A 27,983-nucleotide genomic window follows, 5' to 3' on the forward strand; every position below is an offset into this window, starting at 1 on the left:
AAGAGCAATAGTCCGAGTTTTCTAACGACGTGATGAAAACGCCACATAATACGTGGAAGAAAGAGTAGTAGGGCGGGTAGTGTAGTGACGTCACGTTTGGCGTGCCGTCTTTCTCACCTAACCTTTGTCGACCGGTTGACATCAGTTCAATCAGTTGGCCAAGTGTAGCTGTCTATAGCGTTTTTCTAGCTACGAGAGAGTTTAAATCCATCCCAGAAAATGGTCTCGAGAGCGACGTCGAGAAGGATTCCCGAGGCGGAGCCGCGTATAGACTACGTGCAATGCGACGGGCTGGTGGTGATGAAGATGGTGAAGCACTGCCACGAGGAGTCCTCCGGCAACATGGAGGTCGCCCAGGGTGCCCTTCTCGGCCTGGTCGTGCAGAATCGTCTGGAGATCACCAATTGTTTCCCGTTTCCCAAGAACGACGAGATCATGGACGAGGAGGAGTATCAGCTCGCCATGATGCGAAGGCTGAGATGGTGAGTGTCAACGTGAATATTCAGGAATAGGTCTGTTATTTGTAAGGCTGAACTGGTGTATACTTGAAGTAGATATACATATTTGAGATTTGGCGAAAATGAGATGCACAGTGCAGTCTAGCATAGCAATAAAGGACAGGCCTAATATTATAGGATTTAATATTATAGCAGCGCCTTCGAACCAACGCCAAAGATATTATTTTGTTTAACGCAGGGTGAACGTCGATCACTTCCATGTCGGCTGGTACCAGAGCGCGGACGTCGGCAACTTTCTGAATCTGTCCCTGCTGGAGTCGCAGTACCACTATCAAACCTCCATCGAGGAGTCGGTTGTGCTTATTTACGACACGGCCAAGTCTGCTAGAGGTTTCCTGACGCTTAAGGCGTATCGACTCACCCCGCAAGCGATACAGATGTACAAGGAAAACGAGTTCACTCCCGAAGCTCTGCGCACCTTAAAGATTGGATACGAGAGTCTCTTCGTTGAGATCCCGGTGGTTATAAAGAACAGCAATCTGACGAATATCATGATGTCGGAATTGGACGAGATGATTCCCGAGGAACGGGGTACGAAGTACCTGGATCTTGGAACGGCCACGGTATTGGAGAACCAGTTGAGATGCCTGATGGATCGGGTGGACGAGTTGAATCAGGAGGCGATGAAGTTCAACAGGTATCAGCAGTTGGTAGTACGACAGCAGCAAGATAAGAACAGGCTCTTGGCCAAGAGAGCTCAGGAGAACGCTGCCAGAGCCGCGAAGGACGAGCCACCGCTGCCCGACGACGATATCAACAAGCTGATGAGACCTCTGCCAGTCCCGCCGAGACTAAACCCAATGATTGTCGCTGGACAAATCAATACGTACAGTGAACACATCTCGCAATTCTGTGCTCAGAGTCTAGCAAAATTGTACATCACGCAAAGTTTGCAAAACGCAAAGGAGGCGAAGTCCTCCCACTGATAAGATTAATGTATTACAAATATTTATAACATTCGGAAAAGTGGATTATAGAAAAATTAATGAAACATACAATTTTCCAAGAAATTTCAATTTGTTTAATTATACTTTTTTAAAATGAATGTCTATTAATCTTAAAACGTTACAATATATGTATACTAATAAATATGTATAATAATAAAACTTTATGATACACTGTACAAATGTCTTTGATAATATTCAATTCAGATAAATTAGCGTATAATTTGAAAGTTAATTACATTTGTCGTTATGTTATATACAATCTGCAAAGTGTTCAGCTGTCAAATCTTTGGCAGAACGTTTTCACATCTTCTATTCTCAAGTTCACAACTTTATCAGCTCTAGTCTCACCAATATTTACTATTGTTTCTTGGCATCAATCGCTTGGAAAAATGGACTACAGAAAAATAAATAAAAGAAACATACAATTTTCCAAGAAATTTCAATTTGTTTAACTATATATTTTTTTTAATTGAATGTCTATCAATTTTAAAACATTTTACAATACAGATACTAATAAATATGTACAATAATAAAACTTTATGATACACTGTACAAAAATATCTTTGATAATATTCAATTCAGTTAAATTAGCATATAATTTGAAAGTTAATCACATTTGTCATCATCTTATACAATCTTTTAAGGTATTCGGCTGCCAAATCTTTGGCAGAACGTCTCCACATCTTCCTTCTATTCTCAAGTTCACAACTTTGTCAGCTCTAGTCTCGCCAATATTTACTATTGCTACTGGCTTCTTGGCATCAATCGCTTGCAATACAATCCTGTATGCGGAGAATGTACTAAGAGTCGTTCCCAGAATTAACAAAGCGTCTGAACTCTCTACATTAGCCTTCACATTTTGTACTTTGTCGTGCGGTACATTGTCACCGAAGAATACGATATCCGGTTTCAAAATGCCACCACAGTTATCGCAAGCAGGAACGTTGAAGCCTTCCACTTGTGCCTGCCAAAAATACATTTTGTCATCAGATTAATATAGTATTTTATTATTTATATGTATAGTTATAATACACATGATTAAAATGTTGCAAGTATATACATATGACTATCATATGCACCTGTGACAATTCTACATCACCGTCAGGCCTTATCATCTGGGTGGCAGCGATCATAGACGGGTTGAGTTTCTGAAACACTCTTTGAAGCTCGTGCCTGCATATCTTATGATCGCAATTAAGACACATCACTCTGAATGCCGTTCCGTGCAGCTCGATCACCTTCCTACTTCCTGCCTTTAGATGTAAATTGTCCACATTCTGCGTAACGACACATCCCACCTTTTCGACGTACTCCATGTGTTTCAGTATCTCGTGCGTAATGTTTGGTCGAAGAGAGGAAAACCTGTAAACGCATAACGCTGATAAGGGATGTATACATCTTTAATTTAATTAATTTTGTAGAGTAATGTAGGAATGCTTCAATTACACAAGACAAATTACCTCGGCCATCCGATACAATTTCTGGCCCAGTATCGTCTTCTGGCTGCCTCGCTGTCGCAAAACTCCTTGTAGAGAATCGGCTTGCGATTGCTTCGGGCGTAAAGACCGACCTCGGCCGATCTGTAATCGGGGATACCGCTTTCCGTGGACACCCCTGCCCCGGTTAACACGCACAGACGGTGACGCTTATCCACGAATTCCTTCAATCTCGTCACATCCTCCGTCGACACCGGATTACATTTTGGAACAAACGCAAGGCTGGATAATCGCACTGCAAAAGCGACAAACATCTTTAACGCGATGCGATCCTCGGACATGATCGTGGGATGAAATCGCATGCATAAACTCAACTGATTGCTATTTACTTGAATTTTAAAAAAAATTTAGCAATTTAAAGCCGGACATAACCTGCAAACTCGGTAAACATTTACCATGTAATTCTGATGGAACATTCATAAAAAGCTTCGCATTACGGGACGTATACCTCGCAATCATAATGAAATCTGTAATTTATCATCATAAATGCATATCTCAACACGTGCGTTCTGTATGGTCTTTAAACGCTCTACGCCACGCGTTGTGAGAAATCGCCGAGTCGTCATTGGTCGCGCTCGGAAAACATCTGGGATTCTCGATCGGCCGGTAACCAATTTTGGAGGGGCGCGGGCCAGTCACGTGCGACCGCTTCCTGGTTGCGTAATCGCGAGTTTTTCGAACGAAAAATCGCACTTTTCCGAGTGACAGAGACGCGAATTCGCTTGAATCTCACCGCAAAAGTCAATTTCGAATTTCGCTGAATTTTATCTCGCCGAGAGCGAAGTACCGTGCGAGCAGCACGCTGCCTGGCGTGCGAGACGGACATAGATTCAGATTCATATCAGTCCAGATTTCGAGCCGGCCAATCGGGCGTATCGTCGATACACGCACGGCGCGTTTTCGAACGCGCCGATTGGCCGATCGCGCGTGCCGCGATCGACTCGGTCCGCGCGACGAGGACGATTTATGAACGGGCTTTTAAACGATCGACGAATGCTAGTGGCCCGTCGAACCTCCCCCCGACGTGTCCGACGACAGCGCCTTCCTGACAATCGCGCCCGTCCCTCACCACCACCGTGTTCCGGGAACTTCTGCTGTAAGCTCCATCTCCCTGTTTCCGATCCCCCTCGGCTGAGAAACGTACGGCTAGCGCATTGCGTGGGATCGGTGGTTGTGGCACACAGGAAGGTGGACGAGACGCGTAGAAGGCGAGCGAGCCAGAGAGAGGCAGTCCACACTCCACGGTCGAGGCGCAGGAGGAAAACAAGCGGCGGCAGTGCCAAGAAGTGGGGATCGCGCGCAGCCATTTTCTATTTTTGCATAGCACCGCGCCGAGAGAGTGAGAAACCCGAGTGCGTGCGCGCGCGTGTGTACACGAGCCCGTTTATTTTGTTGTGTGTGATACACCCCGAGATCGATGGACTGACGGGGCGATCGGCGGCGAGGGCTGCTGCGCTACCACCGGGGGGATCGGCCGCGTTTGTGTGACATGAGATGACTGTACGGCGACACGCGACAGAAAGATCCCTCGATCGTGCCACTCGCGGAATCGTCAGGGCCCATCGTTGCTCGTTCGCGCAGCTTCGCGTGTAAACTCTCACTCGCTGTACGTGTGTGTGCGTGTGTGTGTGTCTCTTTCTCTGTCTATCTCCCGTGTAATCTCCCTTACCAGTAAACATACTCCGTGCTCTCTCTTTCTTTCTCTCTCTCTCTTCCCCTCCCTCCCTCTTTCCGTTTCTCCTCTCTGTTCACTGTTCGTTCATCTCGCCGTCGAAGCGCGATTGCAAGAAGAAGTACACATCATCCCGTCGAGGCTTCGTCGATCGCTGGCCGAGCCACGACACACGTAGAAGGGAAAACCAGTCTGTGATACTAAACAGTACTAAGCAATATATATATGCGTATATATATAGATATATATATATAGATATATATATCTTTAGAGGTGTAAACTAGTGTGTAAAAGGTGCGCGCGCTCCCGTGTATACGTGTGCGAGTGTGTGCGTGCGTGCGCGTGTAGGCGTGCACAAGCTTAGCTTCTTAGCGATCGCGCGCGTCCCGTGCGTCCGCGCGCGCGCGCGTGTATATCCTCCATTGTGTGTGTGTTTGTGTGTGCGCTCGCACGCGCGTCCGCAATTTCGTGTGTGTGTGTACTTGTCTGTGGGTGTGTGTTACGTGTGCCACCACCGCTCGTGTATGGTGTGTACGAGAGGACATAGATAGATATCGCATCTCGGGGAAGAGATAGCGAGATCAACAAGGAGACGGGAATCGCCGGTATCGGCAGCCGCAGGACACACCGCATCCTCCACCCTCCGCCGATCGACGAAGGCCGACGACGCGATCAAACGGCGCGACGATGTCCGTCGAGACTGTGACAAGTGACAAGCAGCAGCAGCAGTCATCGTCGACGGCGACGACCACCGCGACGACGACGACGACAGCAGCTACGGCGACAACGGCGGTGACAACAACAGCGGCGGCGGCGGCAGCGACAACGACAACGACGACGGTGACAGCGGCTGCGACGGCGGCCTCGAAGAAGGAAGAAGGTACGTAGTCGATTTATCGTTTGTCTCTTCTCGTTTCCGAGGCGACGCTGGAAATCGCCCAGGAAATCCTCCGAGATCCTCCGTCGACGAGCGACGTCGGGAGATAACCTCGCGAGTTCGCTCGCTTACGGGAATAAGATCTGTTTGCTTTCTCTCTCATTAAATGTTAAGTTCCTCCGCTGGAAATGGAGAGAAAGAGGAAAATTCAAACGCGAGAGCGCAGTAAAACAGCAGAATCAATGTCGATTCTCGCGCGATGGAAATTAATGTGAATTCGAAGAAACGCATATTTTCGGTTCGTTTCTGTTTCTTTGTTTGATTGCGAACGATTGAAGTACTCATTTTAATATATAAAACAAATCGCTTTATAGATTTTTAATCTGTTTTCGCGATGTCTCTCTGTCTGCTTCCTACCTATCTATATAAATTAATATCTGTGAGTGATTTTATGCAAGAACTGATAGAAACAGCACAAATCGAAGCCCTTTTTATCATTTTTCATTTATCTCCTTTCTTTACAATTCACTCGTCTTTTCGAATTTATTGTTAAGATACATAATACATAAACAGGAATGGCATTGGAAATTTGCTTTAATAACATTTGTCTTGCCTCGCTTTCCTTTGTTATCAGGATGTTTGTCTCTATAGAATCTGCGGCCTCAACGTTGGCATTAAATTCTTCCAATTAATTCTGTTCTTTTTCCCATATTAATCTTTGGGGGTTCTATGCATTCATATATCAGACACATCTATCGTATACGTGAATATTTTACTGAATTTTACTCCAACAAAATTCCATACTTTAAGATATCAAAGACATAAGAGAGGATATAAATAAATTTCCAGGATCAAGCTAAGAATATTCTTCTACGTGCATTCCACACAATATGATGTGTCCACATCCACTTCCAACTTATCGCATAAAAGAAGGCACATATATAAATTGCCAGAATTAAGTTAAGAATATTCTTCTACGTGCATTTCGATATGATATATCCTACGGTTGATCTGATCACATTGTGATCATACACGGATTTACGTGTACTTTTTACTTGTGTGGGCTCAGTCGCAACTTCTAGAAATTTTCTTGGACAAGAATCAGTTATATTTAAATAATCCCTGTCAGGCCAATCAAGCGCTCATCCATCTTGGATCGTCATAGGAAAGCTTTGATTGGCTTGCGAGAGAGTTGTTATCTTGGCCGAGGACGATTTGAATCAGTCAGTCTGCACTGTACTCTGCTTACACGACGGTTTACATATACTCGTTTCTGTATCTAAGTTGTGCGAGTGATATTACAGACAGCGGATACGACCATATCTTTAACGGCAAATAATTATTTCGATATCGATAAAATATCGTGAACATATATACGCGATTCTGAAGCCTCTGGTATGTTCAAAAAGTCGGACACGTACATCTAGCATTTCTTCTCTTTTACGAAGAAGCACAGGGGGGAAAAAAAAACAAGAGCTTGTTTTTTCCAAACTATTTTGCTGCGAGGGACAAGGAGGCGAGTCTACCTGGAATCGTTTCGCCGATCTCAAGGACAAGGGAAAAAAAAGAGAGAAAAAGATAGATTCCGATATACTTAGGGATACACCTAGGGATCTCTCACTGAAGGCTTTTTTTGAGGAGCGGACTTTCAAGAGACAGAATCTTTTGTTGAAGAATCTCATTTTCTAATGACTCACGAGACAACGTATTTGTGACGGGATTTCATTTCGGGAATTTAGTGATCCTCGTTTGCCCTTCACCTGTTTGTTTACATTCATCGCCGAGACGGTTGCGCGAGGAAACGCACAGCCCAACAGTTAGATAGAGGCAGAGCGGCCGAAACGGATAGGAAAGGCTTTCTTCGCGCTTATTACGAGGCAGGAGACAAACGATATATCACGATGAGACTCGCCGTTGATCGGTTTATCGGCTCGAATTGGTACCGCCGACCGCGAAGACGACCGCTGGTCGGCCCGACCGGGTCTCCATTCTTGGACGTACTGATTATGCAAACCAGGTCCTGCCGTTGGTTCCGGAAAAACAAATCTATCAATCCTCTAAAGCGAGTGACCTTACGTAAGTACGACCGCGCGCGTTGCGCCAAAAAAAAAAAGTCTTCCCCGAACGAACGAACGCGACCGTCGGCTGTAAAGAATGCGCGATCAGAGTTCTCGGTAGTTCGCCATTGTTTTAAATTCCGATGGAATTTGAGGACACACTCGACGAAGAGTTTGATTCGCATTTTCCTCACATCACGATTATCTAATTTTTTTATTTTTTTTTTATTTTACAGGAGATGAAGCCATTATATCGATGTCGCTGGCCGGTGAGGTGACTGACGCTTCGATCATGGAAGTAGGCCGTTCTAGACCACAGTTTCAATATTCTCGGGTAAATATCGTATATATTTTGAAAGTGTTGGAATTTCGCAAAATCACACGTCGGAGTTTTGCTCCGTGCGACGTATGTATATACATATATTATATTTTGTTCTTGTATTTTCAGGAGGATTTAATGCTGATAAAGAATTTGCGATTATCTAGACGTAGGCCTACATTTCTAGATAACGCTTATAATAAGTAAGTAAGATTTAGAGTCTCGAATAATGATCGAGATGTGACATTTGTCTCGCTAATTGCGAATATTTTTTCTCTCTCTTGCAGCTCACGGGGCGTTTGGGATCCCGAACGCTGGCATTCGGATAGAAAGCGTAGCGATACACCCCCGAAGGAAGAAAGGACTGGACGTGGTGATCAAATCACTGAGAATCATAGTAAGCGACGTAATAACGGCGATCCACGAGACCGAATACGTAAAGAGCAAGACGGCATCGTTTTGAGCCCTCAACGAAGAAGTTTTAATTCGGGATGTTTCGTTAACGTGAATCAGCCACCAAACCGGCGTCCGGAGAGTCCGATTGGCAAAACAGAGGTATGCGGCCATTAAAAGCGATAAATTCCTTTTTTTGTTCTGAGGACACACGCGTCTCCATCTCTTACCCTCCGTTTACATGGCTTTGCAAATTCTGTTTATAAACACAATTTACGAAATACTTCACAGGTCAGCCATCGTGAGCCTGTTCGTCGAATCGGTAGCGGCAGGATTTTGACGCGGGATATATGGGACTTTAGATCGGAGAACGAAAAGATCGAGTCTGAGCGTGCGGATTATGGCTTTAGATCCGGCACGGCTGCTGGTGGCTCTCTGCGTGATCGTGATAATAGAGATAGTCGTGACGGGAAGGAGCGGGACAGGGATCGCGATATGAGGGAGCGCGATCGCGACAGTCTGCGCGAGCGGGACGAGAGGTTCGAGCGGAGATCATTCGGCCGGGATTACGGGGATCGCGGCGAGAGGGAGCGCGATCGTGGCGACAGGGGAGGGATGGAGCGGAACAATCACCAGGTGGATCGCGATAAGGATCGCGGACGCGAGAAGAGATTCGGCAACGATCGTCGACGGACTTACAGTGACAATCGCGACGCGGACGAGCCGGAATGGTTCAGCTCGGGACCTACGTCGCAACACGACACGATCGAGCTCAGAGGCTTCGAGGATATTCCGGAGGAGAAGGTGGTGAGCGGCGGTAATGCCAAAAGTAAGAAGCAAACGCCCGCGCAAAAGAAGCGGGGCAAGAGGAACGCCACGGAGAAGGATGACAAACCGAGCGAGAACTCGGCGGGCCCTAAAGGACGCAGCACTCCGACCGTCATGGATCAGCCTATGAACGCTGTGCCGGCGCCGCACTCTCCGATCTCCGAACAGACTGAGCAGTCTATCGCTCAGAACAAGGAGAACGACGTCAGTGAGAGCACTGTCATCGAGCCGACGTCCGAATCGGGAGGAGAGAACTCCAGCGCGAATCAGAATCAAGAGAACTCTCATCCCGATTTTAATCTGGATGAGTTCCTGAAATCTGATACGTTCGCTGGCGTCTCTGGGCTGTTAACGGTGAGTCATACAGTCATATTTTCATCCTGAACATGTAAAATTATTTAATTTCTTTACGTCACTCACGAGCAAATTTCTTCCTTTTTATTTATAGAATGGAGTTGGATCGAATAGTGGTACCGGTTCGCGATTCAGCCAATGGTTCAAAAGAGAAAGTCCAGTTCAGGCAGATAGTCGTAGAGCTTCCATACAAGATGAGTTGCTGAACAATCTGTTGAACGACATTACCGAGCCAAATATTCAAATACCATCGGTGACGGAATCGAACACGTACTTCGTTCCAATTTCTCCGGCCAACACGACCAATGCTAACACAACCACAAATGGCGTTAAGTTGCTCGAAATGTTACATCGTGGTAATAAGCCGAATCAAAACGGTCAGGGTGACGCGAGTAATGCGACTATACCTATGATGAAGAATTGTTCTATTAAAGATTTAGGTAAGATATATCGTTTGGATAAATATATTGCCGTCGAGTAAACAGATCGCAGTGAGACATGTGATACGATTCCTTTTTAGAAGTTGGTGGCAAAGTTGTGCACAGTTTGGAAGAATTGGAAGCACGTATGCGGGGTGGTGCTCCTCCACCTGCGACTTCGACTGATGCACCCCGTGTAAATAAGACTGAAGAAGATCTCTCTGCTTTTAAGAAACTGGTAAGTCGATATATGATAGTTTTAACTTTGCTTTGTTTTACAAATGTATTAAAATGAAAATCCTTTTGTTTTTTTTTTTTTAGCTTGCTCAAGTGACTGGAGGACAAGCTGTGCCTGCAGCTAACGGACCTATCGCCCAAAAACAACCTTTAACGTTAATGCAAGTAAGTATTTATATTTCATTTTTCTGGCTGTGTTAATTAAGACGTATAATTTCTCTTTCATTTGGTCACATAACATCTCTTTCATTTTTTTGCCTTTTAGCTACTTAATTCGCAATTGAAAACCCAACAACCGCCGATGCCACATCAGCAGCCGCCGCCCTCAGAACCCATTCATACTACGACATTTAATCACGTTGGTCCTCTTGGTCCTACACAACATCCGCATCAGGCTCAGATGCAACATGAGAATCTAATGAAAGTCTTGCAAATACAGGTATAATAATAAATGTCATTCTTTGCTTAGCGATCAATATGCGATGAATTTTGACAAACGAATATTAACAGCAACAACAACAACAGCAGCAGCAACAACAACAGCAGCAGCAGAAGCAGCAGCAGCAACAGCAGCAGCAACAACAACGACATTCCGATATGCTGTCGATGATGATGGGCAATCAGCGGATGTTAGGTGTCAGTCCAGTGCCAACGGAGATGCAAATGATGATAAATAACGTCCCGTCGAGCCAAGAGCTCTTGCAACGACCGGAAGCCCAAGCAATCATTCAAGGTTTACAGCAAGGGGAGATCACTAGGCAACATCTAATACAGCAGTTGCAGGTCAGTTATTTATGATTATTTGCAATGAACTACACGCATTTATTACAGAATATAATAAAGATTCTTAAAAATTTATTTTTAAATAGAACCCTGCAATGCAGCATCGTCATCGAGAAGTGTTGGTGAACATTTTGAAAATGTACGGTGGCACCACACCTCGCACTATAAGTCCGCATCCTCATCCCGCTGCTCCTATCCCTCAAGATCACATCCTGCAACAGATGCTATATCAGCAACAACAGCAAAGAATTCCGTCTCCTATGAATAACGGTAAGACGTTTTACATGCTAATAATCCCTTCTAAATTTTTATTTTCTTATAAAAATTAAAAATCTAGTTTCTTACGAAAATTGAAGATTTAGAAATTATAATTTTTATCAAATTGAACGATTTTATACTGTATTTGGAATGCAGCTTATTGCCCACCTCCGATAATATCGCCAAATTTAACAGCTAGTCCTAGTACTTTAACAGTACAACACCCAGGTAAAATAAACAATGTAAACGGTGTATTTTATAATTTTTTAATATTTTTTATTTTTCATATGTAAAAATATTTCTGATTAAAGTTAAATAAGAAAGAGGCTACGTGTAATAATACAATTCGACAAGTTATTTCAATCTAAATTATGTGTCAGGCGATATTACACTAAAGTTGAATGAAATGTATACATGTGTATTAATTATTATTGTAACAGTGATACCGCATAGAGTACCGTCGCCAAGGGAGATTGTTATGCATACTCAGTCTATAATGCAAAGTGCTTTAATCAAGAAGAAATTGGAGGAGCAGCGTGAGAATTTCCGTAAGCGACAGGATCAGCAACAGCAGCAGCAACAACAGCAGCAGCAGCAACAACAGCAAGTTCAGCAGCAGCGCGCGTCGAGCCCTGTTAATTCACCAGCTAAGCAAACATCGAGTCCGCTTGCTTTCACTCCAACCTCCGTTTTACGTAAAATGACTGCTGATAAGGAACCTGACGGTGCGAATCAAGTAGAAACGACCTCTTCTATCACTTCTGCAATTAATGGAAACATTAATTCTCGCATGCCCCGAAATAATAATCGGATGCACACCGCGGCCTCTTCCATTAATCAATCTAAGTTTTCCGATTCTGTCAATCAGGTGCAAAATGAGACCCTTAAAATGATCTTCCTGCGTTCTGCTATAGTTAATCATAAAAGTAACAGTACCACTGTTGATACCGAGGAATCAGCATTAAAGACCAAATATTTGTGCCCAGTACAACAGAAAAATGATACTGAAGATAATTCGAATATTAACACAACGAAGGAAAATGTTTTCCTTGATGTTAATGAAAATGCAAACGACGATGCAAAAACAACAAAGTCTGATGTAGTAGATGTTGATAACGATACCAACAATAATGATTGTGTCTCGCTTAGTGAGGCACTAAAAAAATCATCTGATTTGGAAACGTTGGTAGACGAAAATGAAATGACCGCATCTACGCCATCAGACGAAATAAAGAACGTTGATTTGCAAAATGCTACTTTAATCACAACTGGTTGAAACGTTTAATTGTACTGTTGCGTGGATGAGGAGTTTGATAAAGTGCACATTAATATTTCATAAAATAGCGAATTCTTAATTGTTTAGAGCTATTTTTTTCTTTTTATTATTTTTGCGTTATAATGGAAAGCAGCTGTTTTGTTTCTTCGTTTAAATGTCCGCGGCGTGCTTTAGAAGCTTGAAAGATGTCTCTCTTTAATGTGACAGATATTTTGAAATATTATTTTTATTTTATATGTGATAAAAAGAAGCACTTTATAAAATAAACTCTTCATTTCTTAACATAGATTTATTACATTTTTGAATAGTATGTTGAAATAGTTTTTTTATAATAAAAGGCTTTATTGATCTTGTCTCACCTGCTTTAACTTCTTTTTTTTTTACACACGCTTTTCTCCTATTTTTAATGTTGCATCTTTTCCAATCTATTGAACTTGCTATTTTTATTTTTCTAATTATGCCACATTGCTTGATCCTTATGCTTGCCAAAAAATTGCATGTGCTATGCTTTACAGAAAATGAATAATGTAAATAAATATGTAAAAACAGCTGCATTTATTATTATTTTAATATAATCATTACTACGATTAACGTGTATTCTCGTAATTTTATGTAATGGTAATATATAGAAATGATCATGAGATAATTGATAAAAAGTAGTAATAGGAAAATTGATAATATAAATAGAGAAAGTCAGTGAATAATATTTAATAAATATTTAATTGATTTACAAATTGTGTATGTATAGCATTTATATATGCACATATACATACACACATGTAAAAAAATGACAAATTTAGCTTTTAATTTCGATAAGAAACTATTGAATATTCATATTATTAAATTTTTGGAAGAAAAAGAAAGCATTAACGTTTGTGTTTATATTTTAAACTTTGAAGTCATATAATTGTTTATAATCATAAAATCATTGTGTATCTGAATATAGGAAGCAGCAATGAACCACCCAAATTGTCTACACAAACTCCGGCTTCTCAAATGCAACAAATGCAATCGGCTGCGGTTCAGTTACTTGCACAGGGAGCTCTCTCGAGACACACTGCATTGCGATCGCAACCTGTTCAATCAACATGGTCGAATCCATCGCTTAAACAACATCCAGGTTCACCTCTTTTTAAATCTTATAAAGTTAAAGAGAATTTTTTCATTATGAAAGTCTTATTTTTATAAAATATCATTGAAAAGGCTTATTTTGAGATTGGCAATGTGATGTAACTGTCTACGACTATTTTTAATATCACAGTTCTGATTTCAGGTCGACCTATAGTGAAAGGCGGTAATAATAGCAACACGAACAGCAATCAGTTCCAATATAATACGGGAAATGCGGAATTTCAACAACAGCAGCAGCAGCAGCAGCAGCACAGAACGATGCCGAATGTTTACGGCAATCCAGCACGATCCAAGCACACGATGGCTACTTCGTTACCGCCGCATCATAATGTTCCACAATACAATGTAGCGCAGAACTCGATTATGAATCAGAGATCGAATCCTATGAACGCCCAGATGAAGACGCAGCAAGTCCCAACGCATCTCGCTAACATGCAACAACAACCGCCACCGCACGGAGCCGTTAACATGCAACAACAACCACCACCGCAGAGGGGTGTAAATACGCCGATGCAACTTGTCATGAGCCAAAACTACAATTCTAATCGTACAGGTAATGAATTCGATCGAAGTACGAACTTGCGAGCGTTTTGAAATAATTTCTCTAACAAGTCGAAAGATCCCCGATTTTTACCTCTAAACATCAATATTTGTCAAATCCCCAAAAACCCTCCTTATCCTATTTACATTATGATTTTCAGGTGTTTCTTCCCTTCCAAATCAAATTGTGTGCAATGGTGTTCAGAAATCGGAAAAATAACAAACTATCCTTAGCTCTCCTTTAATCCTGTCTTGACATCATTTATCCCCCTTTGGATTAAACTAAGTAAACAATTATTTAACTACATTGAAATGCTTTACACTAGAGAATTTTAACAGTATCAGATTACATAAATAATATTGGCAAAGTATTCTCGCTTTTAGTATCTTGCGTGATTAATCCGCATATATATATATATATATATAATATTTGTCCTTGTTATTTTTAAACGACAATGTCTGTTGCAACATTGAATTATATATGTGCAGATGGACAGACAATGCGATCGCAGCAGCTGAACATGGCAGTCGGCCGCCAACCTTCGCCGGGCCTCGGATTTGTGGGCAGTAACGGAGGTGATCTTTCGCCAACGTCTAATCAACTCGCGCGATGGTTCAGCCCAGAACTCCTCGCCCAAGCTCGGGCCGGTAAGCTTCCCGAGCTTGCACAACAAACTAACGTCCTGTCGTTGGAGGAGCTCGAGAGACTTCAACACGCGTCAACCATAGTGCATAACTAAAGTGACACCGTACTCGAATTACGTTTCAATTTTGCAAGCACGAAATTGCATTGGTAACGCTACTACTCGGTCGGAGAATCGGTATTCTTCGGTACATCCCCCCCTTTACGTCCGAAGCACCTGTGTAACATCCCCTACACGAATGCTGGGTATACACGCTGCTAAATTACAAAATGGTGCTCGCCTACGTAGATCTTTTTATCGAGTCTTCGTATCAAGACAAAGAGGTTTATCGAAGTAACGCCATGTATTTTGATTAGGACTAGAGTTGATTGATTGATCGGTTGGATGATATTTTCTCTTTCGAAAGATCTTCTTTTGTCGTCGAAAAGGATTTCCGATATCGTTTTTGTGAAAGCCATTTTTCCAAGTTTCGCGGAATGTTATTTAGAAACTACAAATGTACAGAATAGTCTATGATATTAAGGATGAAGCGCGTTAGAGCGAAGAAGTGGACAGCTTTCTACTAAAACGACGTATTGTTTATAAGACTGAAAAAAAAGTGAAAATTCTTATTGTTGATTATATGACGAGCTGTTAGAGCTTCATATGCGTACTTTCTAAATGACAACACACGATAAGATCTATTTGCCTAAGATAGGACTGCAAGTTTCTTATGTATTTCCTCATTACGAAGCAAGAATCTGAAGATAGATCTGGCGACTTGAGCAGTTGATTTCAAAACGTTTTTATTTCAGAGCGCATTTGTGCTAAGCTCTCATTTTCTCATTGATTAAGAGATACCGCGAGGGATATACAGTGAGACTGTATTTTGCGATGATAAGTACTGAAAGCACCGTTGCGTTCCTTAAATTCGGAACGAAGTAAAACGATGTTTTTATTGCTGTCAAGCAAGTCGAGCAAGAGAATATAGTCTATATACTATATATATGTATTTAACGTAAAAACTTAACGTTGTCGCCAGCGGAGAATAAGAACTAGATAGTCGATACGTTTAAATATAGTATTATTTATAGAAATAACGTCACGCTTGCTTATTTACAATGGGACTTGCAAAAACCCCCTTAGGCAAATAATACGCGGACTCCTCGAACTTGTGAATTGCAAGCTAGCACCTGATTACAATTACTTACACAGAGTGGTGGTGTCATATTTAATATTCTATTCGTATTACTGCAAACAATGGCGACCTTATTAACACGAAAAGCGTACGAAATAAAATGATGAGTATGTGACATCAAGTCATGCATATATTATAAAAATAAAATACATAATATATACTTCTCGTGTGTAGAAGAGCGCGTGAGAGTGCTGAGATGTCATTATTCTGATCGAACGTGATATATAGATCGAACTGTTTCTTAATAAAGAAGCTCGGAAGATACATAGAAGAATTGTTTCGCAGAATTAATTAAAGAAAACGAACAGAACATTCCACCAGCCAATAAAGGATCAAATTTAATTGCATAACTTCAAAAAATTTTCGATCGACATTGATACTGTTGCTGCAACATGCATTTGCTTTCGTCGGACCAGCTTTGAACCGATGACTTCTGTTAAAAGTTTATCTTATCTTACATTTCGAAAGGAGATATTGTTTACTGTTTAACTGTACTGTTAGAGTCCCATGCGTGAATAATAGCATTTTTTCTTTTTTTTTTTTTTTTTTTAAATTAAACACGCAATGAACTATAAAATCTTCTCATATCTTTAAGAATTACAGAAAGGCAAAATAACTTGCGCAAAAAAGTATTTGCATACAAGAGAAAAAATAATTATTTCATGTTGAAAGAAAGTATATATCTTTTGCTAAAAAAATTGCTTGACATCTATATAAACGAGTTACCTTGTCTGATTTCAAAGTATTGCTTTCATTCATAGTTCATTGCATATGATAATCTTTTTTTTTACGTATAATCGTATACGGGGAGTTGTATAAGGAACTATGAAGTAAATTTGCATATTTGAAATCACAGAAGTAATGTAAAATTAATTTTATAATCGAAGTATTTTATATTAGACATAACGTGAATAATGCGTCAGTGATACATTGATTTATTCTCACCATCAGATCTGAGCATTTTATTTATGTAAATTCAAAAGATAAATGATTTCTTGCTATCCGATGTGTAAAAAATTTCTTTATACCACGATAATATTTTATAGGAGATAGCTTATCTACAGTAACACACATACACGTAAGTGTTACTATTCGTAACACTTATTTACATTCAACAACTAATCTTAATTGATATATTAATGTGTTAAATTATGTATATTTTATATATACTAACATATGTATATAAATATATATAATTATTTATATTTAATATAATGAAATATATATATATATACACATATACACGCGTTATAGTAATACAATATGGAAATATGAATAGCGAAAGTAATTTGCACATAGATGATGATTATGAATATGATATACATGTGAGCAATTGATATTCATGAATTTTAAAACTGGCGAAATTTTGAAAAATGCAAAACTGTTCATGGGACTCTAACGTTATGTTAAAATGTACTCGTTGCGTTCGTAGGATTGAGGGAAGTACTTTATATGGTATAAATAATATTTCTATGCTCGCGACACGAGAGACAGAGCGAGAGTTTTTTTCGTTTTTGTAGCATTTCCATTCGTCGACATTTTTTTCATCTGGCGAACGTATCGAGGACGATCTTTCAGATTGTATCTCGGACCGATTTATCATTGTAGGTTTACCTCGAGCGTCCACAAGTACATATACAAAGCACTCTAAAACGAAGGGTAGAGAGAATTTAAGTCGTTCAACCATGATATTTGAGTGCAAGTATCGAAAAAAAAGAGAGATTGGAATTTGCTATGATAACGTTATTTTGCTACAAATAAACAAGAAGCGTGAAGTGTCGAATACACTTGAAAGTAAAAAAAGCGTGTAGTATGTATAAAAATTGGTTCCTCAATGGAGAGGCACGAAACAACTTGAGGGAACAATTTTTAACGAGCTTCTTAGAGGATGTTCTAACACTGGAACGACCGATCGATCGAATGATTGAGATAACTGCTGACTTAAAATCGTTTCATGACTTTTCATTTTCGTTGTTTTCATTCGCTCTGACTTGCAACTTAGTTTCTGTCGTATTGAAAGGTTGTCTTTTTATTTATCTTTAAATTGTCTGAGAACACGATTGTGAGAAATCTGTCGAAAGAGCCGGTCGTTCTAGCGTTAAAAATGGTGAGATTCGGGGAACGTTTCTTCGGGACCTCGCGTTTCTTCGTCGAATATATTGATGTCGGCTTTGGTGGCTAGCGATTTCTATTCTCTTGAGACACAAAAGGAGATTGCTACTGTTTTTCGGCGGCGTATCGCATTTACATTTAGCTTCGCGTTTCTTGGACGACGGCGAAGCTTGTCTTACCAATATTTGGTGGAAGAACAGAAGCGGAAGCGGAGAAATTGTGACCGCGTGGCGGAGGAACATTCGCTTTGATCTTTTTTATAAGACGCAGTGATTACACTTCTGCTTTCATTGAATGGAGAAAAAAAAAAGAAAATTTGCGAACGTGACACCTGTCCTGGATGCATTCGCGACCTTAAAGATTGTTCCGTAACTCGAAGACACGTTTTTTGTAAATAAATCGATTCCCCGAGCAAACGCTAAAGTACGTTTTAGTCTGTGCACTGTGGGTCGATGACTTGTAAATAAAGTTACTGAATATTATATTACGTGAAGTCGAGAAAGAAAATGTCACAAATAAATACAAGGAACTGTAATTATTAGCCTTGTCATGTCATTCGTCTTACCGAAATGACTCGATCTCTCGCTTGAATCACTTTTATTTAAATATTTGCTTGTAAGATAGAGTGATTTATTTATAAGTGAATGTTTAAAAATTTTTTTGATATCAGATGCTTTTTTAAAATTTCAAAGCAATTCATTTGTGCATGATTAATTCGCCGACTAATTTGCGTTGATACTTTTTAAGTTTACAGGAATTATAATTTATTATTTTATCGAATACAACTGAAAGTTCGAAAAACTTCTTAATTTCGGTAATTCCGTCTTTAGGATCTTACAAGACGAAATTTTCATTTCTTTAAATATAATACGTTCTTTGCACGCGATACTTTCGTATTGAGACGAAATTCAATCAAATGGGACTGTCAAGTGACGGTAAGAGAATTAATAATTGTGGCAGGATTGAATCTGGCGCATTTAAAAACGCTCGAGTGTCGACGACGTCACCGACTTTGGGCGCGTATCTATGCATATTTACGCGCCTACTAGGCGCTAGAGGGCACATGCTGTCACGCGTCACGTGGTGCACGACGCGAGCAGTCTACTCACTACTGCATCATGTATGTGGTGGCATAAGAAAAATGGCGGATCTCCGAGAAGGAGGTGCGTCTCGCTCGCACCGAAGCATTTTTATTTTCCACACCCGGTTGGAACTCTCACGCTGCCTCATCTTGCCTCCTCAAGTCCCAATGGGAATCCGAGAACCTTCCTAAACCACGCATCCATCCTCGCGAATGTGCAGCGGACGTAACCCGATTGAAGTGTGTGTGCGAACGACGGGACGAGAACGAGAATCTCGGTGAATCTCCGGCAGGTAGAGACTATCAAATTTCCGCGATACGGCAATTCGGAACGTTCGAAGATCCCAAAGCGGTCGACCCCGAGAGCCGATTCGCCGTTCGTACTTGACGAGGCTCGCGTCGAATTTCGCTCGCGAGAGAACCGAGAAGGGATACGATTCCTTCACAGTATTACGCGTTGCATTTTGGCAGACTCGGATTTACGCGGCCCGTCGATCCCAGGATTTACTGTTGCTGGAGACCATGGTCTCGAATGTCAGGGATCAGTTTCTCCTATTTCCCCATCCTTTCTCCCGTACTGTCGGCCAGATGTTATGATCACGTTACTATCTATTTAGGGGGCCATTCACTTAACCAGCCAGAGTGCCACTCGTGCGTTCGTTCAGCATCTTCCGCGAGTAACACGATATGTACTACACCGAGACGTTTGTGATTGCGCGTGAACCGCGCGCGATAATCGGCTCTTGGATCGCTCGTGAAATTCGGCGTTCTCGAATCGCCGAATCCCGCGAATCGATCAAATTCCGAAGTTCGCTCTTGTCGACCGTCCCCGAGAACGAGGAGTCACCGGAGACGTGATGTCACAGGCTGCCGGCGCGCGCGCGCGCGCGAGATTTCCCGAAATATACAAGTAGAATCGAGTCGTGATGCGTCACGTAGCCTTCGTTACTGGGGACCGTAACGAGGATCACCGAGGGCAAGCTAACGCGGGAGGGAGAATCGTATTGACGTAATTGAAAATCAATCATTGCCCTGTCCGCGTAGTAAGTATGTATACAGACACGTATGCGTCACGGAATCTCGCGGCGAGAGAGCGACGAGATGAGAGACGGGATTTCGCCATGGCGCCATGTAAACAGCGGCCATTGCATACGCACACATACACACACAGAGTGCCGTCGCGGTCGCCCGCCCTTCGCGTCCGTCGCAATTAGATCGTATACGAACGCGATTAGCTGTCGCGCTTCTCGCGGGCGCGCGTACACGAAAGGGCCAAAAAACAGAGGGGGAGAGGGGTTGAAAGGGACGAGTGGAAAGGACGTTTTGATCGTCCCCCCTCCGGATCAGAGGAGGCCGGCCGCGCGATCGTCACGACGGGAGAGGACAGGAGGAGAAAGACACGATTTTTTCTTGTGCGTTGTTACGTTTTTCCGAGGTTGCGCTATATAACGTTATATACACATGTATAACGCGTGTATATATATGTACATGCAATAATGAATCGTCCATTGCACATCCCAGTGTTCCATGCAATACCGCTACTACCGGTCCTCGGCATCGTGGCGCCCCTCTTTCGCCGAAAGTGCCCGTTGTGAGGATCGCCGCGAGAGCCGCGGGGAGGACCTTCGGCGACGCGGAATCCGAGGCCATAGATCGCGGGACTAACGGCGATAGAACGTTGGGTATTCACGGGTAACGCGATCGTCCCGGACGTAGGACGGACGGTCCCTGGTGACGTAATCCACGACGAGTCTTCAAAGAAACGCTACGCTTGTACGTGCCGCGTCAAGGTCGAGACCGATTTAGGCTTCTCTAATATTTTTTTACTTTCTTTTTTTTTGCCGTCTCGGCGTCTCGTCGATCGCCAGACGCCAGCCGGCGAGAAGTGAGGTGGCACAATAATACGTCGCTCGCACCACTCGCGACCCGTCTGATCCCTTTTTACCTGAGTAAACCTCGAACTCGAAAAATTTTCGAATCGAATGTCGAATGGAACATGCCGCGAACGGACGACGTGGAACAATCGTAGGCAGTGATTGTTCCAACGCGTTGGTGGTCGCCGAGCTGGCGCGCGGGCGATCGTCGGTCGTATCGCGAAACGACTGGATGCCTCGAGTCCAAAGCCGGGCAGCTGTCGTACAAACGACCGGATGATTCATGCGGCCGAGGGAAGACCGGTCTCGCCAGCGGGATCGAGCGACCCGCCCGTCTAGCCCGAGGCACAGGAGGTTACCGCGGTGTACTTGTATAGGTATCACCTGGTGAATTATCGGGACAATAGGCCGGAACTCGTTTCTGCACGACAATTCACGTAACGGTAAATAGACGCAGTATTTTGTCGCGCGGTCGAAGGCTCGACGCTCGGCGTCGCCTGAATCGCTGTAAGATCGATCCGGCCAGGCGCCCGTCAGCCCGATATTAAGAAAAGCGTGATGTAGAACGATAGTTTCCATTTTTTTGGGAGAGAGGGTAGGGGGAGGGGAAGGGACTCGCGATCGGATGCCAAGAATAATCATGCGTAAGAGCTTAACGCCTCGGCTGTATGTGGTGTATGTTGCATGACTTCTGTGTATGTGTGACCTCAGTGTCTGGGCGGCTCTTGTCGATCGTCACACATGAGCAACGGCAGTTTTTCGAGGCTCGGCGATAGGCGTGTGCGAGGTCGAGATAGCGAGAGATACGTGCGAAACGCTCCAGGTGAAATGTCAATGAAACCTCGCCAGATGTGCGCAGGAAGTCGTCGCATTAACCTCGCGATGCGAATCGATTGGGATTTGCGTCGCACGTCTCCTGCGGGCTTTGCTTCGTTTTGCCCCTAGGGGTAAAATTCGCTGGGGAATTTTTATACGTGACAAGTATCAGCAGATATAATAATCGGAGACACGGAAAGGGAAGGAGTATCTCCGTTTGCTCCGCTTTTTTTCTCTTTCGCGAAGAGACGAGGGCACGCGGCGCGCGCCCAGCGAGACGCCCGCCGCGAGGAAAAGTTACGACTTCTCCTAACGCGAAAATACGCGAAAGTACACGCGAGCTCGTGTATAAACACGCACATGTATGGCTCTCAGCTTAACAAATTAAAGCAGATTTGCAGGAGAGGTCAGTAAAGGTGAAATAAAAGGAGGACGAGAACGGAGAGTGGAAACGGTTCTCTTTTTCTTTTTCGGAGCAAATCACGAAACACAAATGCACAAATCGCAAAAATCAATTCGGATTACGGCTGGACTAGCCGACCGGGGCTCGCTTTCGCCTTCTACTAATGCTGACGCAGAAGGAGCGTTCAGCTCCAAGCGCCGCTGTATTACAGCCGTGTAAAATCGGCGAGAGGTTCCAACGGCCACGGAACGCCACGACCTTCGGGTTACGACGAGCGTCTCTGGGCGTTGGCACGGAACGTCGTGGCTCGTCTTCGTCGGTGCTCTAGTTCCCCGCACCGGCGTTGCAAACCGGCTAATAGAGAGCGCTGCAAGAACCTCGAAAAAAGGAAATCTCTCGCCTCGTAGACCGGGGATCAGTGCCGACGTAACTACCGACATTGTGCCCACGGTATTGTGTATGTTGGCACGATAGCGGGGAGGGAGCCGCGTCGATGAAACGGCGTTACGCGGTCGTTGCGGGAGCAGGGAAAGAAGGAGAGAGAAAGACAGAGGGCTGGAACGCTCCGGACGCAGGATCGTATCGAGAGGCAGGAGACAATCGACGCACCGTCGGCTATCGACCTTCAAGGGTGATGATTTATCAGGTGCGCAAAAAAAAGTCGCCTTTTGTCTCTTTCTTTTAGGTGGTTCTCTTTTTCTTCCTTTTCTTTTCGAAAGTGAAACAGATTTCAGTGTCGGATTTCGTGTTCGCTTCTATTTACTTCCTCGTTTACGTGTTCTTATGTATCTTTTTTTCTTTGTTTCTTTAATTTTATTTAATTTAAATTTTCGTCGCATGATTTATAATGTCGGGATCCTGGTATACAACAATGTGCATTCCGAAATAATTTTCGATGCCATTGTTCGTTTGGAGAGCAGAATTCTTAAATGCAGTCGCCATTGCGTGACACGACTACGACTCGTAGGCCAACGCAAAAGGTTTCTGACTCTGACATTCTCGTTGTAGAAGAGATGACATTGTCTTTTGCTTGTGCTTCGTTGTGTTTTATTGTGCATCGTCGAGAAATTTTACACATCGTGAAAGAGCGAGAGGAAGAGAGAGAGAGAGAATTTCTCTGTAATTTATATATATAAAGATTTATTAACGTTTCGCTATTGACGTGATTTACGTAACGAGTGACGTGTTGTCGACCATAATAATTTTGATGGACGTAAGAAATCATATTAACGTTTACAACGCGCTATATTTCTGAAGAATTCGAGAAAATTTTGAGATTTTTAAAGATCTTATTTTTTCCGAATCGCTGAAGAAACGATCTTTATAGTATGCAAAAAGTTTATTTTGTGAAAATTTCAAAATTTTCTCTATATGCGATTTTATTGATCGTTTTAAATAATTATCCTGCCTTCCAACACGTTCGAGAAAAATGTTATTAAAAATGTATAGCATACGTAACGTAAGCTATTTTAAACTTTTTAGCCAAATTTTTCTGGAAAGCAACATTTTGGAATGTAGTCCTAATAGCGTGACTTGATAGAAATTGTTTGAATTAATTAACAACATATTGAAAATCCATAAGCAATATATTAATTAAATATTAATACATTAAACATATTAAATATTAAAGTAAAATCGAGCAATGTGCGAATGCACAACAATAGTGTAAAAATAAAAGCTTATTCAGTTTTATTGATTCGCTAACAATATTTATGTAAATTTATACACGTTTTCTGATTTATACAAACTGAATTTTCGTGCAAATTTTGGCTTAATATTTAAAATGGATTTTACATCTTTCTGTTATACAATTCATTTTTGAGCTCGTCAAATTTCTAGATTCTACAGATTTCTCTGCAATAACTTCTCGGTCTTTCTATCTTTCCTACAATCTCGATTGTAGTGAACAATTTGTAGCTTAACATTTGTATTTCGAATAGTCTGGTATTTCAGAGCCTTACAGTATATCTACCTGAACTTAAATTTTTGAATAGTCATTCACGGCTGAATGATGAATGTAACCGTCGCTCTGAAAACTTTCGGTTGCCCAGAAATCTAAACTTTTCAAGTGGCGCCCCCACGATAGACGTTTACGCCACCTACTTATAGCTTCCCTTGTAGGCTCTTGTAGCTTTACGCCATGGAAGGCAACTTGCATTCTGCATTTGGCTTCTGTCTTTGTACTTCTTTGAATCGTATAACTACAGAATAAGATGCATCATTAAGATGCGGGCCGCGATAACTTGGTAGAGAACCTTTCGTACGGAGTGCCGACGACCGACTTGGTGACGCCGATTGATTTCGATACATAGGGTCTACAGTGTAGGATATGGGTACGTAATGTCGATATTTCGTTTGTCTGTAGTTCGTTTGTAATATCAAAACGAAATCTGAGCCGAGTATGATTGACGTGGCCACTAATCAATTCATATGGCGTTTATCTTCTGTGTGTTACTTCCAATGACGAATACCGCATTTTTGTTCCGTTCTTGTAGTTTCTCTAGAGGTTATCAAAATCTAAAACTCGCCCAGACTTGGGCTACAACCCAAATCTACTTATCTCAACTTTAGACTCAAGTTCTTAATTTTTGTTGATTTATTGAAATTTTGACTTTCAATGATTAATTTTGCTTCGACAACTGACATCTCGCTTTGATTTCCGGTCTGAATAGAGGTACATATCTCACGATTATTTTGATTTTTCTCGACTAAACAGTATTTCTGCCAAACTGACAACAAAATGGCGTCTTATCTCTTTGTTCTATCTTGAAATAGTAAGTGTTCATTACGTGTGTAATGCGCATTGAAGTTTTTGAGAATAATTATGCTCTTATCGCTATTAGAAGATTCCTAAGAATCGGTAAAATTTTATACGAAATATGTATATTAGTTATATTTACAAAACATTAATTTTATTTAAATTTGGTTTTGATGTGTATATCTTATGTTAATCTTATCTTTTAAATGTGTTTATCTTATATCAATAAATTTACGTGCTGTTTGATTTTTTAAACAAAAATTATATGTGTGTGTATTTATTACAGAAGAATAGTGCAGAATAATGGAAAATATATTTAAGCAACATAGTAGACATGAAGTTTTATATGTAATAAAAGTGACATACGATGTCATTTTTCATGTGATATTCAAGGTTTATTATCTCGGTAATGTGAAATTTAAATTTTATATTGAAAATTTGCTCAAGAGATTAAAAGAGATCAATAGAAATTTATATTTTTTTAAATGTATTACGGTGTGTGTGCGTTTAAAGTGACACGTTATACGTTAAAAGAATCAAATAACGATTCTTAATGCAATGGTATATGTATATCTAATGCAAATTCAATGCAAGTTTGATTATATTTCCTGTATATATATTATGCGGCCCACACACGCATAATGCCTCGTCGGCACAAATTAACGTGGCCGCAATAACTGTGTCTGAATACACGTTTGTAAAAGAAGATATGTATATTGCCGCAATATTCGTTCGTATTTATTCACTTAGTGATGCGAAAAAGCCTTTCGAAATCTAAACGTTTCATATGAAAGTTAAAATTTAAACTTTACACAATTCTTAAATTTATGGCATGTATAAAATGTCTTTCTAAAACATAGTGTAGTTCAACTAAAAAAAGAAAAAAAAACGTAATATAATTGTAATTGTATAATTTAAATAAATGCTTAACACTTTAAGTCGATAATTTTATTCAGAGGTGTGTGTGCGTGTGTGTACGCGTATTAGTTATAATTTGTATTCTTTCACCATTATGTTCCAATATATCATAAATATTGCTTGGTCGAGCAACAAATGTTTTTTTCCACTGCTGTTTAAGCGGCGATATTATTATTATTTAACGATACATCACAACAAACATTGCAACAAACATTTATAATCTCTCTTCTTAAGTGAATTTGCGGATCAATTCTTTTCAAATTTAACCGTTTACACATAATCCGAACAAACTGAATGAACAGTTTTTTTTCGAGCTATGTTCTAGCACATACATCGTTTGCCATAAATTGTATTATTTCTAAATGTATCGTTATATGCATACAAGGTACATTTAAGAAAATTCAAATTTCACGGAAGAATTACGTGGCAGTTGTCCCGAGGGAAAATCGATTCGAAATACCGAAAATATATATTGCTTTTGTGAGACAAACGGGCGCTCCAGTATTGTGCGTGAAAGGGGTTGATTGGATCAATATCCATCTCTTACACCTTTACCACCACCATGATTAGCTATAGCTTTGGTGGAAAAGTTTTTACGTTTAATACGGGACAACCAAGGATAGTCACTTACGTGCGTACGTTTAATGCGACTGCGTGTACTAATATACATGGTGTTCTGCGTGTTACCGTGTAAAAATTTAAAATATTGTACGCATGATAATACATTTTTCGTTTTTCAAAATTATGCGATAATTTTTCCTAGGCGTATATTAATTATATCGCAAATAACGGACTCTTGTTTTAATGCAAAATCGACTGCAACTTGATTTAAATCACAAGGTCATAAATGGTTGCCTTGATAAAGACTCGAAGTTGCCGGTCTCAAATTGAGAATATTTTTGCGAAGCTCCATTCCGCGGTATCGAAATTCAACCAAAAATCGTTTTATTCTCTGCGAGAAAGTATAAGTTCAATATGTATGTTGTGCGTTATGATCCACCCTGTATGCAATGCGAACAATAGCGGTGACAAAGCGTCCTGCAGAATCGTCGGAAAATAATCGATCGTCAGTGAGGTCGTGGTTGAAGTGCGGGGGTAATCGTCATTCGGTCCCTTTGACGAAGATCGCACGCTCGCCGAAGACCGCGTTCCCGGCATTTCAATTCTATGTTCGAACGTCGGAGAAGCCTCGAGAAAATTCGTTCAAGTGAAACCGGATGCCCGCATGCTCGGGACAAAGAGTGCGGCGTTTACGCGCGATTGTCGTGCGGTTTCGCACGCGGGGACTCCGCTGTCCCACGAGAGCACGGAATGGAGCGCCGGTGAAGAAGAAAGAGAAAAGGAGAGAAACGTAAATTGAATACGGAACGCGCGATACCTGATCGTCACACTATATACATATATATTCGTCAGAAGTGCGCGCACGGCAGCGGTGAACACGGTATGCTACAATGGAATCGCAATCGGGGAAGTGTGATCTATGTTAAATGCGATGGCGCATTTCCACGATATATATTCATCAATCGCACTCCCGACGAGCCGATTTAACGAGATATCGTTAAGCCTTTCCGAAAATGGAAATAGAACCGTGAACTGTGTGCCCTTTGCCGTTTCGATGATGAGGTGATTGTGAGCAAATCGCGGCGTGCGATTTCTGGTGAACGACGTTCGACGGATATTATACACGCCGCATAAGTAGGCGTATTAACGCAATGGCGTTAATCGGCGGAAAATAAGAGGCTCGCATTTATATGCGCGAGCCGCAGTTCAAGATATCTGCCGATTTTTCGAGGAACCGAAAAGCAAACGGAAAGCACCGTTCAAAGTATCGAACGTCTTGTCTCTGAAAGCGAAGCTACTCGGAATCGCTTCGCGACGGCGAAAGAATATGAGATCGTCGACGAAAACGTTATCAATGCCTCTTCGAAACTTTGTTAATGAAAGAGCATGTGGATTTCTTCGTATATGACGAATAAAGATAAATAATTAATAGCGAGATCGCTCAACCATGTCGCGTCATCGTCCAATTGCGACAGATTCAAATTTCACGTGCTGTTATAATGGCAATTATGTCGATGTGAGTGCATTTGCGAAA

The 27,983-nt window shown here is 41.7% G+C and overlaps 4 protein-coding genes across 24 annotated transcripts in view; 3 read left to right on the forward strand and 1 right to left on the reverse strand.

Annotated features, from left to right (window-relative positions):
* The first annotated feature begins 85 nt into the window (after positions 1–85).
* On the forward strand, positions 86–1,469 carry LOC105462663 (eukaryotic translation initiation factor 3 subunit H). The gene is made up of 2 exons (XM_011709419.1): positions 86–482; positions 697–1,469. Exons 1-2 carry the CDS (start codon positions 220–222, stop codon positions 1,442–1,444), a joined length of 1,011 nt encoding a protein of 336 aa, XP_011707721.1. The 5' UTR covers positions 86–219; the 3' UTR covers positions 1,445–1,469.
* A 163-nt stretch (positions 1,470–1,632) lies between these two features.
* Positions 1,633–3,645, reverse strand: LOC105462664 (NAD-dependent protein deacetylase Sirt4-like). Of its 5 annotated transcripts, none has more exons than XM_011709420.1 (4): positions 2,926–3,270; positions 2,545–2,827; positions 2,065–2,429; positions 1,633–1,686 (listed from the first exon to the last, which is right to left on the reverse strand). In XM_011709420.1, exons 1-3 carry the CDS (start codon positions 3,261–3,263, stop codon positions 2,088–2,090), a joined length of 963 nt encoding a protein of 320 aa, XP_011707722.1. In that variant the 5' UTR covers positions 3,264–3,270; the 3' UTR covers positions 1,633–1,686; positions 2,065–2,087. The 5 variants fall into 5 exon arrangements, with proteins under 5 accessions (XP_011707722.1, XP_011707723.1, XP_011707724.1 ...); XM_011709421.1 differs by lacking the exon at positions 1,633–1,686 and adding an exon at positions 3,357–3,645 and having other exon boundaries at positions 2,043–2,429; positions 2,926–3,196; XM_011709422.1 differs by lacking the exon at positions 1,633–1,686 and adding an exon at positions 3,291–3,379 and having other exon boundaries at positions 2,043–2,429; positions 2,926–3,215.
* A 1,400-nt stretch (positions 3,646–5,045) lies between these two features.
* On the forward strand, positions 5,046–16,197 carry LOC105462665 (eukaryotic translation initiation factor 4E transporter). 5 transcript variants are annotated; one of them, XR_976090.1, is made up of 16 exons: positions 5,046–5,513; positions 7,804–7,901; positions 8,016–8,089; positions 8,174–8,441; positions 8,571–9,461; positions 9,556–9,901; positions 9,982–10,118; positions 10,202–10,282; positions 10,383–10,556; positions 10,628–10,900; positions 10,987–11,170; positions 11,599–11,883; positions 13,381–13,554; positions 13,708–14,118; positions 14,267–14,391; positions 14,595–14,683. XR_976090.1 is itself a non-coding variant. In XM_011709426.1 (15 exons), exons 1-15 carry the CDS (start codon positions 5,321–5,323, stop codon positions 14,843–14,845), a joined length of 3,840 nt encoding a protein of 1,279 aa, XP_011707728.1. In that variant the 5' UTR covers positions 5,046–5,320; the 3' UTR covers positions 14,846–16,197. The 5 variants fall into 5 exon arrangements, 4 of the variants coding, with proteins under 4 accessions (XP_011707728.1, XP_011707729.1, XP_011707731.1 ...); XM_011709426.1 differs by lacking the exon at positions 14,267–14,391 and having other exon boundaries at positions 14,595–16,197; XM_011709427.1 differs by lacking the exon at positions 14,267–14,391 and having other exon boundaries at positions 10,643–10,900; positions 14,595–16,197.
* A 2,221-nt stretch (positions 16,198–18,418) lies between these two features.
* The window catches only part of LOC105462666, a 28,640-nt gene continuing 19,075 nt past the window's right edge, over positions 18,419–27,983 (forward strand). For 3 of the 13 annotated variants that reach the window (XM_011709430.1, XM_011709443.1, XM_011709445.1), the window contains exon 1: positions 21,823–22,858. The gene's annotated coding sequence lies outside the window, so the exon portion shown is untranslated. The other 10 variants (XM_011709432.1, XM_011709442.1, XM_011709439.1 and 7 more) reach the window with 10 other exon arrangements.

Source organism: Wasmannia auropunctata, unplaced genomic scaffold (genome assembly GCF_000956235.1).
Source record: "Wasmannia auropunctata unplaced genomic scaffold, wasmannia.A_1.0 LD336095.1, whole genome shotgun sequence".
In the NCBI taxonomy this organism is placed as follows: domain Eukaryota; kingdom Metazoa; phylum Arthropoda; class Insecta; order Hymenoptera; family Formicidae; genus Wasmannia; species Wasmannia auropunctata.